This window comes from Jaculus jaculus, chromosome 4 (assembly GCF_020740685.1).
Source record: "Jaculus jaculus isolate mJacJac1 chromosome 4, mJacJac1.mat.Y.cur, whole genome shotgun sequence".
In the NCBI taxonomy this organism is placed as follows: Eukaryota; Metazoa; Chordata; class Mammalia; order Rodentia; family Dipodidae; genus Jaculus; species Jaculus jaculus.
Window position 1 is genome coordinate 83,574,108 of NC_059105.1, and position 16,263 is coordinate 83,590,370.

The 16,263-nt window shown below is 45.2% G+C and overlaps 1 protein-coding gene across 7 annotated transcripts; it reads left to right on the forward strand.

Moving 5' to 3' along the window:
• Positions 1–7,342: 7,342 nt before the first annotated feature.
• Nr4a2 (nuclear receptor subfamily 4 group A member 2) lies at positions 7,343–16,020 on the forward strand. 7 transcript variants are annotated; one of them, XM_045147890.1, is made up of 9 exons: positions 7,989–8,164; positions 9,850–9,976; positions 10,453–11,318; positions 12,123–12,252; positions 12,620–12,783; positions 13,626–13,828; positions 14,154–14,170; positions 14,275–14,332; positions 14,484–14,682. In XM_045147890.1, exons 3-9 carry the CDS (start codon positions 10,455–10,457, stop codon positions 14,548–14,550), a joined length of 1,503 nt encoding a protein of 500 aa, XP_045003825.1. In that variant the 5' UTR covers positions 7,989–8,164; positions 9,850–9,976; positions 10,453–10,454; the 3' UTR covers positions 14,551–14,682. The 7 variants fall into 7 exon arrangements, 6 of the variants coding, with proteins under 6 accessions (XP_045003821.1, XP_004651909.1, XP_045003825.1 ...); XM_045147886.1 differs by lacking the exon at positions 7,989–8,164 and adding an exon at positions 7,343–7,472 and having other exon boundaries at positions 14,154–14,332; positions 14,484–16,020; XM_004651852.2 differs by having other exon boundaries at positions 7,987–8,164; positions 12,620–12,708; positions 14,154–14,332; positions 14,484–16,020.
• The last annotated feature ends 243 nt before the right edge of the window (positions 16,021–16,263 follow it).

Here is a 16,263-nt window from a genome sequence, read left to right on the forward strand (position 1 = left end):
CTAATGGGAGCCTTGTACCAGGTGGTACTGGCTCTGTTTTTTCCCCAGATGCCAGAGTCAGCATACTAAAATCACTACTTAGATCCTTCTGGAATAGGTCTCTAACATCTCACAGGTCTTACTTTTACGTAATAGAACATATTGATTGCCTTTCACCTCAGATGATAAACATAATTGTCTTTCACAGTATCTCTTCTTTCTAAATTTACTAACACTGATCACATTGAAAGCCAAGAGTTAATCTAAGGGTACAGAACACATTTAAAGATCATGTTTACTTTTACTTATTAAGGGACATCTCAAAGCTAGAGACATATCATCTTTAAAAATTTTTGCTTCCAGCAATATGTAAGCCACATTAATTCATGTATACTAAAGACAAGACTAGCATAAAATAGCCATGAATGGTCCAGAAATGTACTGATTTTTAGTTCTACACCTTTCAGAAACTGTTAACCCTTGGAAGGCTTATATGTTGTGTTCTTTCAGATTCATCTTGAAGGAACTAGAGATGTGACCCCCTGTGAAATGTCTGGTGATTTGCTAGCTAGTGTTTGAGTTAGTTCAATCATTTTGATAATTATCCTAAGATCGTGTGTGTGTATGTGTGTGTGTGTGTATACCAAAAAATCTTATACTGAACAAATTAAAATATGCCTAAGTTATAGCAGACTTCTTTTCTGGGGCTGTCTTTTTTTAATGACCTTTTAATTGCTGAGGTTTTATTTCTCTCGGTAGCACCAGTACTCCATGAGTTTTAACCCAGCTCAGGAAGTAAGCTGGCCAATAAGGACTCCATCTCCATGACGTGTGAATAGACAGTGAGTGTGTCCTTTAATCAGCCACACAGAACTTGCTTTATAAAGCTGTTATTGTCATGGGCAGATATTGCAGCCTTTTGTCAAGCCCAGTGGTTATTAAGGTTATCCTTCTCCTAAAGCCAGGCCAGAAGTCCTGCTGGGCTTCACTTCAAAATTCCAGCCCATTAGTAAACAGAATCTCCAACAGCTCTATTTACTTACTCTCAACTTGTAGCATTATGTATATATTTCATGGATACTTTCAGACACCTTTGTAGACATGAACTATGCTTTTTTTTTTTAATTTTTTTTTTTTTTTTTTTTTGAGGTAGGGTCTCACTCTAGCCCAGGCTGACCAGGAATTCACTAAGTAGTCTCAGGGTGGCCTCAAACTCATGGTGATCCTCCTACCTTTGCCTTCCAAGTGCTGGGATTAAAGGCATGCATCGCCATACCTGGCCACTATGCATATTTTTAATGCAGTTCTATGACAACAAAAACAGGATACATAGCTTACAACATTATTTTATTTTAAATGAAGATCTATATGTTAACTCTGAGTGTTGTGGTTGGCCACCAAGGAGAACCCTATGGTCAAAAAGTACTAGCACCCCTATTTACCAGGGAGTCACTTCCTATTTCTTGAGTTCTCAAACTTTACCTACTACTTTCAGTCTTGTCCTTTCATGTTGCTGAATGAGAATTTGCTTGCAGAGGAAAACTTGTGAAAATATGTTAATATTGGTCAAGAAGATTTTCACAGTGTTTCTGTGCCCTTCAGACTTGCCTTTCTCTTGACCTGGTGTTTATTCTAACTGAACATGAAAAAAAAATTATAAATAGGTATATTTCCCTTGCTAAATAATTTTGATGTAATTCCTTTCATATGTTGTTTACTCTAAAATAAATTTGCTATCTTTTAAGATAGGCCAAATTTATGTTTGTCTTAAGGTAACATGGACATATTATAAATAATAGGCATTGGATTTCCAGCAGAACTCATTAAGTGAGTGGGGTTGAGAAGAATCAGAAGAGAAGAGTGTAGGCCCAATGCACTTGAATTTGCTTTTCAAATTCAAAACCCATGTTGTTGTATTGGAAACTTGTTTCTTTTATGAGCATTTCATTAAAAAATGTTTTTTAAACTGTCAGTCTGTAAATATTTAACCAGCCAAGCAGGAAGCAGTCTTTTATTCTTCACCATGTGCAGCTTTGTTTCTCTCTGGGTTATTAAGAGTGCCAGGCAAATACCACCCAAGACTTTGACTTTGGTTGTCCTTACTTTGACTGAAGATTGACAGGGGCTCTTTAATTAATCGTGTTCTCTTTCAAGTTCTGTATTCAGATATTGAAATACAGTATTTTATACATTTATACGGTTGTTTGCATTTATTTAATTTCTGTTTCTTTTTTTAAAGTATGTAGCCTTGAATGTTTGTTCTACTCTTTTTTTTTCTCACATCATTACTCTGGTACTGCTTGATGTAACTTGATTAGCTCCCTCCCCAGTCATGATTGGTAATTAAAATAGGCATTAAAATTAGTCACTTAGCAATTTTGCTGTTCAATTGGCAATTAAATTACTTAATTGCAATTAAAGTCCTAATTTTAATTGGCAAAATGATAGATGTAGATTTAAGATAATATGTATAAATACTTTAATAAGTGTCTATATAAGGATTACTTAATTACTCAACTTCAAGTTTATGCTGTTAACTTTAGAACTTTTAAGTGAGCAATGAAATTTATATTACATCTATTCAAAGAATATGGTAATTAGATTTATTACTTATCACTATAAGGGTCCTTGCTATAAGTTACTTTTGTAGTGTTAAAATTGTAGGCTTGATAATTGTAAGTGATGAGGAAAAGGGCATATGTGTCATTGTCTTAGTATATCAATACCTTATTTTCAGCTCTCATTAAATTGAGAGGTTCTTATCCACCAATTAACTTGAGGGAAAAAAAAAATCAAATGTGGTTATTTTATCATTAAAAATAGAACAAAAAGTAGATAGCTGTGATTTACATACAAAATCGTTGCAAAGAGTATATATTTTATCAACTTTAATAAGTACTATCTAATATAGTTAGGATTGCTAATATCATGACCTACTGTTAGAATTTCAGATGCATTTTCTATATACATAATTATGTTCAGAATTTTAAAAATGTGTGTTAGGACTTTGTAGGTCTAAAGGTCTCCCATGTTTACGGAAATGAGCAATAAAAATTTTAACAACAAAATTATTCTTTTTAATAAACATGAGTTGTTACATAATAAAATGGTGAGTGGTTAATTTAAAGGCACATATTTAGGAGAGGGCCACTGTAAGTTAAGCATTAAAGAAAAGAAGAAAGATTTTTATTATGCAAAATAGTTTTTGAGTGGCATGAGGTTTTACCATATGTTCAGTTTTGTAATTTTAATTTATAAGTAGATGCTTCTAGAAGAAAAGTGCTGTTTACTTCTACACATTTCCTAGAATTGAGTTCTAAGTCAAAGTAGGAAAATTTTAAATTCTTTATGTTACATGGCTTTTAGCAAAAGATGGAGTGAGTAGACTGAATAAAAGCTATAACTACCCACCATGTGACTTTGTTTCTAAGCATTCCACAGGAAAGGAACAATTTAGTTGATTGGTAGGTAGCCCATCAATGCAAATGAAATGGGAAAAGTGAAACAACAAAAAGTCTTCAATAGTAAAACATTATTTTGCTTTTCAGAAACAGATTGTATTTCAAAGTGAAAATTTCTTTCTTCTGTCACAACTGCAAAGCTGTCTATCAAATAACAAATGTTGTGAATGAAAGTTTGTTGAAATATAATTAAAAATCCATATCCCATTTTAATGTTTATACTAAATAAGTTCCACTAGATTTTTTTTTTTTTTTTTGCAGAAATATCTTAAAGTTCCCTCATCTCTTGCAGCATAACAGGTATGTCTGTTTCACTACTCTAAATTCATTTGGGGAGAATAGTGAAACAGATCCCTAGAGGCCTCTTTCCTATGCATTAAAACAGAAAATCCTATGGGATTCCATCTATGTTTGCCTTCTAAATTATACCAAAAGCTCAATTTTATTAAGTGTAATCTGCTTAGCCATGCATAAAATAAAATACCTTTGTTTAGATGTGAGTGCGCATGTATTTATAATGATTTTTAATGAAAATATTTTTCTATACATGTGCAAAAATATTATTCATAATATGTTAATATTATAAAAGACAATATAGTAACATTACCTTCCCCAATGATTTTCTGAGGTCATACAATTACATTTATTAGTAGTAATAACTCATTATTTATCTAAGGAGGGAGCTACTTATAGAAAGCACCAAATTTTTGTTTCCATTATTTTCAATTACTAAGAGACTAGACCTTTATTGTTGGTTAACTTTACACATTTAAATATGGCAATAATTTAAAGTTATATCAGACTCTGAATCCTGAAGAAAACCATTATTGTCATTTTAATTGAGTTATAAAATTCTTTATTTGAAGTATTTATGTGTAAGAATCCAGAAGGGTTGCAGTCATATAAATGCAGAATTTTGGTTTCTTTTAGCCTAAAGCATCGTTTTAACATTTTCTGAAAGGTTGTTCAGTTCTACATTTTGATTCCATTATATGTGTAATTAAACCTCTATGCACAAAAGCATTCTCTTATGTACTAGCAAATACACCCACAGGAATTCTCTTCTAAACTATAATTTATTTAAACATGTAATCATAGGATTTTAAAACATGCTTTCATTTTTCCAAACTATATGCCAATTTAAACTGCTTGGTAATAAAATGAGAGATTTTATTACCATTTTGATTTTTTTTCTCTCTCTGTCTGACCTAACAGTGAGTTAAAACATGGGTAGGAGGAAATAAAGAAAATCTATTGTGATTCTAATCCCGTGTTTTGACCTGTTTCCTTTTTTTTAGGAAACAGAAAAGAATCAGAGTTGTGTTTATGTGTGCCAGCACAATATGAACATTGGGATCTGCAGGTTATTTTCTCTTGGGGCTTAGTTAGCCTAAATAGTAAATTGCTAATTGTTGTGCGTGCGTGTGTGCGTGTGTGTGTGTGTGTGTGTGTGTGTGTGTGTGTACGCGCGCGCGCGCGCGTGCACGTGTGTGTGAGATACTCTTTTGAACATTGCGGAGTCAGGCCCCCTACTGACAGGTTCAGTGAATTGCAGAAGTTGGTGGTGTTCTTGAGACTTGGCCCCATTTAGAATCTGGTGGGGAAAAGAGTGGTAGTAAAGGTGAGTGTGCCGGTCTTTCCACTTTCCGATCTGAACGCTGGTTGCTTCCCATATGAAGTATACCCGACCCCTACCAAAAATTCCAACCCAAGAGGAGCTCCCCCAGGAATGAGTCTTTCGTCCGGAATTAGTAACGCATCCCAGGAACCAGAACGTGAATGTGAAGAGAGACAATTCGTACGTGGATGGAAAAAGCCCCCCACGTTTTGTCACTTGAATATTACACTTAGTTACTCCATTCACACTTCAAAGTATTGTAAACTGCTCTGACAACTGCCATTGGCTCTGGGTTCATTGAGACTTGAGCTTATCAAGAAACCATGCCTGGCAGGCTACTGATTAAAAACAAACAAACAACAACAACAAAACTAATGCATCCCATCCCCGTGTTTTGCATCCATCGTGCTCACTGTCAGAACTCCAGGGCACTTTTCCTCCCTCTCTCAGATTGTCCCCAGACTCAACCCAGGCTAAACTGAATGTTTTGTACAGCGGTGAGGGAGGAGGGGCATGCAGAAGGAATGCATCTACTTCGACATATTTGTGTATTGAGGGCTGTGGTGAAGACCTTAAAGTTCTCCCCGTTTTGTTCCCTCTCTCTCTCTTTCCTCTCTCTCTCTCTCTCCTCCTTCCCTCCCTCCCTCCCTCCCTCCCTCTCTCTCTCTCTCTCTCTCTCTCTCTCTCTCTCTCTCTCTCTCTCTCTTTCTCTCTCCTGGAACTATATTAAAAAATAATAACTGCCACCCTAAGCGTAGCTAAGCTTGGGTTTCCGACTGTCTGAAAATAGCTGACGGGAGCCGGGCCCACCGCGCGGATCAAGGACAGCGCCCCAGGCCGCGCCCTGCTCTCCCTGGAAGGGGAAGGGAGCCTGGGAGGGCGCCTGGGAGCTGAAGCGGCAGCTATTTTGGGCCCAGCCTGGCCGGTGCGTCAATGCCTGCGCCCCTGCGTCACCGCCACCCCCACCTCCTTCCTTCTCCCCAGCTCTCCCAACTCTCACTTTTTCCCTTTCGCTCGTGTGGAGTCGCTTCTGCCCACGGGGCGCTGACGCCGCTGCGCTCACCCTAACGAGCCCTTCCTTGCCCGGCCCCCTCGTCCCCCTCCTCGCACACAACCCCTCCCCCCGCTCCGACTTCCTGGTTTTATTTATTTATTTATTTAGTTTTCCTTTTCTTGCGCCCACTAGGGCACCGCGGAACTGCGGCCGTGGGCAGCAGCGGCCACATCTGGGGAAACTTAAGGTGGTCACGTAGGTTTCCACGAGGCGTGTCTGGGCAGCCGCAGGGCACCCGGTGGCACCAGCTTCTCCAGTCGGGATGCGGAGGGGTCGGGGTTGTCGGGTGGGCCTGGGCAGGCACCGGTGGAGGGGAGAGGGATGAGCAGCCCCGGAACCCGGAGAGTTTCGCGGTCCTTTCTGCCCGTGCTAAAACGGCCTGGAACGGGACGAGTTGCTAAGGGCCCCGGGCAGCTAGGGAGCGAGCCACGGCAGAGGGAGGAGGGGCGGGTGGGACGCCGGCCTCCCTAGATCCCAGCCATTTCCAGTGCCACCGCAGGAGAAGCCCTAGGAGCCCCTCCCAGCCTGGGCCCGGGAAAGGGGGGCTAGCCCTCCGGGAGAAGTGGCGTTTCCTTTGCTAGAAAGCTCTTGGCTTTCTGCGCGCGGCGACCGGATGGTCTCGCCAAGCGGCGCGGGCGGCGATTGGGAGGACGGCGGAGACCCTCCGCCTGGCTCTGGGCACTCGCACCGCGTGGGTCCAAGACCCGCCCCCGCTCACTACCTCCTCGGGCTCCACTCCCTTGGTCGTTTTTCACTTCACTCTTGCCCTCCTCGCTGCGGCTACCATAGCCCTTGAGCTGCAGAGGAAGGTACATTCCAGTTCCCAAACTCGCGGAAGGGCTAGGACTAAGGGTGGGCACTGTGGGGAGTCCTCGGTAGCGCCGGGAAGTGAGTTGGCAGAGGCGGGATCTGCGCCTTTCCATAGAAGGCGCACCTGTTGCCTGCTTGTTGCGTGCGTAGTCTGCAGAAGTAGAGTCATGCTGACTTTCGGGGATCCATGACCGGCTAGGCCACGACCTATACTACCTTCTCACTCCAGCACGCACTGTGCAGTTCCGGAAAGAAAAGACCAAGAAAACTTGGCCCTATTCCTTCAGTGTGGAGGAGTGATGGGGGGAAGAGGGAGGGGAGGACAGAGAGAGAGAGAGGGAGGGAGGGAGAGAGGGAGGGAGGGAGAGAGAGGAAGAAGAAGAAAAAAAAGGAGGAGAAGAAGAAGGGAGGAGGAGGAGGAGGACACAGCAGTGATAGGAAAAGGGAAGGGAGAAGATGTGTGGGCTAGGGGAAATCCCACCTAACTGCTTGAGCCCTCATAGCGCCTGGTGTCAGGGAACATCTGGATACACTTCGGCCAAGTGAGGGGGTAAGGTGACGAGGGTGGTGGGTGGGTGAGAGTCGGACGCTGCCAGGCACACCCCACCCAGCCGGTGCGGCCCCAGGTATGGGCTACCTGGCCCACGGCAGCCTTCCCTTCCTCTCCCGCTTTTGTCTCCCTCCTCACGTGTGAGCTGCTGGGGGAACTGGTTGGGGGGGGGGCAGGTGAACTAAAGCATCTTTGTGGGCTTCGTGGACCTAGGTGGAGAAATCACACTTCTTTCGGGGGGAAAAAAAAAAGAACCCACCCAAGTGGGCTACCAAGGTGAACGTAGAATGATTCCCACCTTAAAATCAGCCCTACTCGTGACGTCAGGTCGGAAATATACCAAAGCGAGCGCGGGCCAGGAGTCCGGGGAGCGCGGCCGCGCGGCGATTGGGCGGCGGGCCGCTGACGCGCGCTGACGCGCGGAGACTTTAGGTGCGTGTTGGCAGCGGCAGCGCGAGCCACATAAACAAAGGCACATTGGCGGCCAGGGCCAGTCCGCCCGGCGGCTCGCGCACGGCTCCGCGTCCCTGTCGCTCGTCCAGCCGGCCGCCGACCTCTCTTCCCGCCGGGCTGGCGTGGCGTGGGCTTCCTTCGTCCCTCTCCCGCAGCGCTCCCGCGGACCCCGGCGCTCCGGCTACCCGGAGGGAATCGCACTTGGGTAGAGTTGAATGAATGAAGAGATACGTGGAGAAGTAAGTGAGTCCGGTGCCGCAGCGCAGATGGCGTTCATTTATTCTCCTTTTGCACGTCTCTTCATCCCGCGCGCGCGCGCTCGTGTGTGTGTGTGTGTGTGTGTGTGTGTGTGTGTGTGTGTGTGTGTGTGTACAGCAGCTTCTGGAAGCGAGAGCCGGAGACTGGGAGCGCGGAGAACTGGGGGCATGGGGAGTGTGGGCGCGCGCTGCCCCGCGGAGCTTTTCCTTGAACTCCGGCTTTGGCATTGGGGGAGTTGGCTCCCAACAGAGGATTCCGGGCTCCTCATTGGTGGACGTGGAAGTGAGACTCCACGGTTTGGGGAGCTATGGAGTTGCCGGCGGAAATGTGCGCAAAGTTTGTTCTTAGTTTGTAACTGATTGTGGCCTTTGGAGACTCCAAATTCCGTGTAAGCGAGGGTAGCTGCCCACAAACTGACAAGGAGAGAAAGTTTTTCAGTTTATGCGTTGCTTGAGAACTGTGTCACCACCACTCCAGCTAGTGGTGTTTCCCCGGGTATTGTGGAGTAAGGGGGCGGGTAGAGTGTCCAGCGACTAAGTTGCCTGAAATGATTAGTTTTGACATATGCTGTCCTTGGATAGTGTGCGCGTGGCACGTGTGTGTGTGTGTGTGTGTGTGTGTGTGTGTGTGTGTGTGTGTGTGAAAGAGAGAGAGAGAGAGAGAGAGAGAGAGAGAGAGAGAGAGAGAGAAAAGAAGGGGAGAAGAGTACTGTTCTGAAACTGTGAAGCTATTAGGAGTTAAGATCCAGCACAGGCATCTCTCCAGGGGCTGGAGGGGGAGGCAAGAGGCCTCTTTCTGTTTTCCTGGTTAACCTTCTTCCATCCCTTGAAGCAAGATTATGGAGGAAGGGAAAGAGAGCAGGAGTGGATGTTTGTCTTATCATCAGTAACACGATGGTCTGTGCTGTAGCCTGCCTTGCAAATAGGAAATGTGAAGAGTACCAGGACACAGGAATGCCCTGTTCCAGCAAGTAGGCAGATTGCAGAAGGCAATCTAGAGAAGGTGCCTAGCTAGCTGTGCTGGGAGGCACCTTTAACTTTGTTGCCAATATCATATAAGTAGTATTTCCTCCCTCTGCAACTGACCCAACACGCTCCTGACAAAGAAGAGGACCCTTTCACCACCCTTAGGCCATTAAAGATGTTGAAAGCCAAGAGTCTGGGAGAAGTGGACACCTATTCCCTGTATTCCTAATCTTAGCACTAGGCCTTACTAATTTTTAAAGGGGGTTGGTGGTGTTTTTCCATTGCATATTCTTGACTGCTGCTAACTTTCTTCCCTACCTCCAAAAGAAAAGTCCATTTGAGCACGGGAATAACGTGTCAGTGAAGGTTCCCAGGCTGTACTTTCTCTTCTGATTCAGGCCTTAAATAACCCTCCACTCACACTCTGGCAAGGCAAACAGTTCACACTGTTGCTAAGTGCTGACTAAGTTCATGGAATACCTTTCCTCCAAGATGCTTCCTCTGTGGGGCTTCACACCACCAATGGGTAACATACCTGCTATCTCTAGTTATGGCTTTACACACCCCTTTAAGCTACTGTTGGGCACAGGCTTCACACTCATTTCCAGTGAGCACCAAAGGGCCTGCCTGCTGGGTCTACCTGTGCTCTGCTCAGTCTTTGTTGGGAAGACACCCTGAAACTTCCCGTGTCTGTATTTCAGGAAGGTGATCTGACAGGCTGGCGCTCCCCATTGCTTAAAAAAGAAAATCTTGGAAACTTTGTCTTTCACTGAATTACGACACTGTCCGCCTTTAATTTCCTCGAAAACACCAATAACTCGGCTGAAGGTTAGTGAAATTTATTTCTTTCATTACCTTTCCCGAGTTTACTAAATTCCAAGTAAAAATGGAACTACCATTTTCTCAGGCCAATTCTGTACCTTAAGGTCACAGAGCACAACTTTTCCACTGTGGGCTTCAACTTCATTTCCAGATCCTAAAGCTTGCTGACGCCTGGCTTCTTTGAAGAGGCTCTACAAAAATGGAGCGGCTGTGGGGAGGGTGGCGGAGGGGGGGGATGTTTGGCAAGACCCCCGGGAGTGTGGACCCTCAATCGCTTTTTAGCCCTGAGCCATTCTTGGGTCTTTCCCCGTCCGGTTGCACTGCACCCTCCGACCGCGCTCGCCCTGCCTCGCCCTTCCTCTCGCGCCCCTACCCTCTCCCTGAGCGCCGGGGGCTGCCGGTGTAGCTCCAGGTGTACCGAGCCCGGGAGAAAAGTGTTCAGTTGACCAGGCTGAGTGTGTATCACCCTGTTTCATTTCCAGCCATGCCTTGTGTTCAGGCGCAGTATGGGTCCTCGCCTCAAGGAGCCAGCCCCGCTTCTCAGAGCTACAGTTACCACTCTTCGGGAGAATACAGCTCCGATTTCTTAACTCCAGAGTTTGTCAAGTTTAGCATGGACCTCACCAACACTGAAATCACTGCCACCACTTCTCTCCCCAGCTTCAGTACCTTTATGGACAACTACAGCACAGGCTACGACGTCAAGCCACCTTGCTTGTACCAAATGCCTCTGTCCGGACAGCAGTCCTCCATTAAGGTAGAAGACATTCCGATGCACAACTACCAGCAACACAGCCACCTGCCCCCCCAGTCCGAGGAGATGATGCCGCATTCCGGGTCGGTTTACTACAAGCCTTCCTCGCCCCCGACCCCCAGCACCCCGGGCTTCCAGGTGCAGCACGGCCCGATGTGGGACGATCCAGGCTCTCTCCACAACTTCCACCAGAACTACGTGGCCACCACGCATATGATCGAGCAGAGGAAGACACCGGTCTCCCGCCTCTCGCTCTTCTCCTTCAAGCAGTCGCCTCCAGGCACGCCAGTGTCTAGCTGCCAGATGCGCTTCGAGGGCCCCCTGCACGTCCCCATGAACCCGGAGCCCGCCGGCAGCCACCACGTCGTGGATGGGCAGACGTTCGCCGTGCCCAACCCTATTCGCAAGCCCACCTCCATGGGCTTCCCGGGCTTGCAGATCGGCCACGCGTCGCAGCTGCTTGACACGCAAGTGCCCTCGCCGCCGTCGCGGGGATCCCCCTCCAACGAGGGTCTGTGTGCCGTGTGCGGTGACAACGCGGCCTGCCAACACTATGGTGTACGCACTTGTGAGGGCTGCAAAGGTTTCTTTAAGGTGAGCACTGGTGGGGACGGAAGTGGCAGGTGGTGACATCCTAGCATCTGGGACCCGGGAGCGAGCCCAGGCCTTTCCTTTAGCAACCCAGCCCCAGCCTCTGCCCCAGCTGGGTTAGTCAGCCGAGACAGCCACGCAGCGGCTCACAGGCTGCGGACTAGGGTTGCGGCGTTTGAGCAGAGAGATCAGGAAACCTGGGATATGAAGGGTCGCACCCCCCCCCCCGCCCACCCCGCAGGACCCAGCCGCCAGGGTAGGCTCCCGCCAGAAATTGCTCGAGCTGGAGTTGGATGAGGGTTATTTGCATGTGTTAGGAGCTGTCTTCCGTGTTCAGATTGAAATTGGTTAGGACAGAGAACCGTGTCTGAACTAACCAAGTGGAACAGAATTCCCTATGGTCAAATTAAGTGATCTCTTTATTTCGCCATCCTGATTGAATAATCTTATCATTTTAAATAGAGAAGGTCTCCAAGGAATGTAAATAATATGAATGCCCACGGATTTGTATTTACCGAGCGTCTCCTTGTCCTTCTCTTGGCATATAAAACACAGCAAGGAGCGGCAAGGTTAGCTCAAATGTTAACGCTATCAATTTTCTTCTGCTAAATGCCCTGGGGTAGGAAAAGGAAAAGAAATAGTCAGAAAAGAAAAAGGAAAAAAAGAAGAAGAAGAAGAAGAAGAAGGAATTGTGTTGTGTTTATTTGTAGGGAGAGAATGTAGCCGTTCAGGAATTGTCTCCAGTTTGCTAGACTTTCAGTGAAAACAAAACTAATAGTTTTTGGTCTACATTATCTCCTTTTGCAGCGCACGGTGCAGAAAAACGCAAAATACGTGTGTTTAGCAAATAAAAACTGCCCCGTGGACAAGCGGCGCAGGAATCGCTGTCAGTACTGTCGATTTCAGAAGTGCCTGGCTGTTGGAATGGTGAAGGAAGGTAGGTGGGCAAGCGGTGAACCTCTCATTCTGCACCCTTGAAAAACTGCTGGTACTGTTTCTACTCCAGTCCCCCTCTCCACTGCTTGGAGATCACAGGGTCTCTTGTCCCTACCCTGACCTGGCACCGGGATCCCACAGTTGCCTGCTGGCCCAGCCTCCCCAACAGAAAGCCACTAGGCCCCTCTGGTCTTTAACTACATGACCCAGTTGGGAGAAGACTTAAAATGCCCTGCATTTTTCATGCTTCAAATAAGTAAAGGCTTTACAAGCAGAGGGCCCCTGAACTGGGCACCCTGGTCTGCTGGCTTTCCAAGGGGAGAAGCTAGGCTCCTGGGAGCAGTGCTAACTGGCCTATTCCTTTGCAGTGGTTCGCACCGACAGTTTAAAAGGCAGGAGAGGTCGTTTACCTTCAAAACCGAAGAGCCCACAGGATCCCTCTCCCCCCTCACCTCCGGTGAGTCTGATCAGTGCCCTGGTCAGGGCTCATGTCGACTCCAACCCGGCTATGACCAGCCTGGACTATTCCAGGGTAAGAAGCTGGTGGGGGGTATCATGTGGACAAACCAACAGATAGGCAGGACCCCCTTCCCACACCCAGCACCAACTCTCAGGCCCAGGGGTAATAAACACAAGGTGGGCTCTATACCTCACTCAGAGCTCTGGGCAGGGCTCCAGGAGACAGGTGGTTTAGCTCAAAGCTTAGATCTGAGGTCATGCCAAAGTCGTTGGATCTCTAGGAACCTCCACTGGCCCAGACAACTTCACCATCATATATACCAGTGCCTCCAATACAAAACCAAGAGTGCGGCAACATCTCTCCCAGGTCTACTGTATCCCTACTTACTGGAAACATCCTTTCTGCCACTAGCCAGATCAAGTATGTGGCCAAGGAATGAAAGAGAGGTGTAAGAAATGGCAGCAGGGTTGGGGATCAAATATTGCAATTCGTCTTTTACTCCAGCTGTGAAAAATGCATGGGCTTTAGTTGGAGGGAGTGTGTTGGGCCAACCTACTAGCAACTGCAATATTATTAATATTTGCAAAGGGTTTCTCAGCTCAAGACCCACTCTGGGACTAGCATGAATACTAACATGTCAGTTGTTTCGTAGAGATAAGACTGAACGTTTCCCAGGGCTGGATGGCACTGTATTTAGTCTGTATGGAAATGGTAATTTACATATTTAAAGCAGCGACCTCATAGCACCGTCCCTAATTGAATTAATTGCCCCGGAACATCTAATTTCCTTACTGGTCAGAGAGAGGTTTAATTGTTATAAAAACCTGGCTCCCCTACTAGAAACGGGGTTAGCAATTTCACGGGTTATATATTTTAGAGAACCTCATTAAGTGCTTTTTAAAATGAAATTCCAGTTCCAGGCGAACCCTGACTATCAGATGAGTGGAGATGACACCCAGCATATACAGCAATTCTATGATCTCCTGACTGGTTCCATGGAGATCATAAGAGGCTGGGCAGAGAAGATCCCTGGCTTTGCAGACCTGCCCAAAGCTGACCAAGACCTGCTTTTTGAATCAGCTTTCTTAGAATTATTTGTCCTGCGATTAGCATACAGGTAATGAGGGAGGAGGCAATGGGGAGGCAGGGAGAGGAATTAAGAAAATAAAAGGCAGGGAGGAAAGGTGGGCAAGATTTTCAAAGGAAGGTGGAAAAGGAAAGAATATGAGCCCCAAACCTTGAATGAATGAAATGGAGGTGGGGTAGGGGGCGTTCTGGATGATTATGAAATTAAACCCTTTCAAGGTCCACTGGTCTACATTTTATTAACTCTTCAGTAATTAGGTGCCTCTTAAATCCCTCATTTATTGCTCTTCAAGTAATTAGTTGTTTAGCTTCTCTCTCTCTCTTTTTCTCCCCTCTCTCTTTGGTATTAATTGCAGGTCCAACCCAGTGGAGGGTAAACTCATCTTTTGCAATGGGGTGGTCTTGCACAGGTTGCAATGCGTTCGTGGCTTTGGGGAATGGATTGATTCCATTGTTGAATTCTCCTCCAACTTGCAGAATATGAGCATCGACATCTCTGCCTTCTCCTGCATTGCTGCCCTGGCTATGGTCACAGGTCAGTACTGCAGGTACAGGGCACGCACCCTTCAGAATCGCCCCAGTGGGACTGCTCTTGGCTTTCCCTTGTCCCAGTTCCTATCTGGTAGCGCCAGATCACTAACTGCCTTATGCATTCTTCTTTTTGTCTCTGATTGTATTTTCTGCAGAGAGACATGGGCTCAAGGAACCCAAGAGAGTGGAAGAACTACAAAACAAAATAGTAAATTGTCTTAAAGACCATGTGACTTTCAATAATGGGGGCTTGAACCGCCCCAACTATCTGTCCAAACTGTTGGGGAAGCTCCCAGAACTCCGCACCCTTTGCACACAGGGGCTCCAGCGCATTTTCTACCTGAAATTGGAAGACTTGGTACCACCGCCAGCAATAATTGACAAGCTTTTCCTGGACACTTTACCTTTCTAAGATCTTCTTCCATGCACTTCAAAGAACTGGAAAGAAAATTAAAACTGTCACGTGGGCAGAGAGCTCTCTGATATGTCTCAGCTCAAGCTGTTCCCCCTTCTGTAACTCCCCAGTCCCTTGATCCCTAAAGTAAACAAACAAACAAACAAACAAATAAAAACTGTTGCTATTTCCTAACCTGCAGGCAGAACCTGAAAGGGCATTTTGGCTCCCGGGCATCCTGGATTTAGAGCACGGACTACACACAAAACAGTGGTATAAACTTTTTATTATCAGTTAAAAGTCAGTTTATTGTTCAGAAGAAGGATTGCTAATGTATGACCGGAAATGTTTGGCCATGCTTGCTTGTTGCAGTTAAGACAAATGTAACACACACACACACACACACACACACACCTTAAGGGACCCACAAATATTGCCCTTTAACAAGACTTCAAAGTTTTCTGCTGTAGAGAAAGCTGTAATATATAGTAAAACTAAATGTTGCGTGGGTGGCATGAGTTGAAGAAGGCAAAGGCTTGTAAATTTACCCAATGCAGTTTGGCTTTTTAAATTATTTTGTGCCTATTTATGAATAAATATTACAAATTCTAAAAAATGTGTTTGCAAAAAAATGAAAATAAATACTACATAAAAAGGGACAAGCATGTGATTCTAGGTTGAAGATGTTATAGGCACTTGCTACTTCAGTAATGTCTATATTATATAAATAGTATTTCAGACACTATGTAGTCTGTTAGATTTTATAAAGATTGGTAGTTATCTGAGCTTAAACATTTTCTCAATTGTAAAATAGGTGGGCACAAGTGTAACACATCGGAAAATCCTGACAAAAGGGACACATAGTGTTTGTAACACCGTCCAACATTCCTTGTTTGTAGGTGTTGTATGTACTGTTGATGTTGATAAAAGAAAGTTTATATCTTGATTATTTTGTTGTCTAAAGCTAAACAGAACTTGCATGCAGCAGCTTTTGACTGTTTCCAGAGTGCTTATAATCTACATAACTCCCTGGAAATTACTGAGCACTTTGAATTTTTTTTGTTTTTTTATGTCTAAAATTGTCAGTTAATATATTATTTTATGTTTGAGTAAGATTTTTAATATTGCCATATTCTGTAGTATTTTTCTTTGTATATTTCTAGTATGGCACATGATATGAGTCACTGCCTTTTTTTTTCTATGGTGTATGACAGTTAGAGATGCTGATTTTTTTCTGATAAATTCTTTCTTTGAGAAAGACAATTTTAATGTTTACAACAATAAACCATGTAAATGAACAGAACTTTGTCTTCTTTCTGGGTCAGGAAAAAAAAATCATGACTAAACAGCAGCATGCAAGAAAGAGGCAGAATTGGAGACTGATTTGGGATAGGTCACTCATTCAACATCTGAATTTCAAACTGACAGCCTGGATCTCTTCTGGTAAAAGGAAAGGTGTAATTGAACCAATTATTTAGAGAATTCACTACAATATTCTTTCTGAAACAGAATTTTCCTGTCTAGTGACCTACATGCACCAG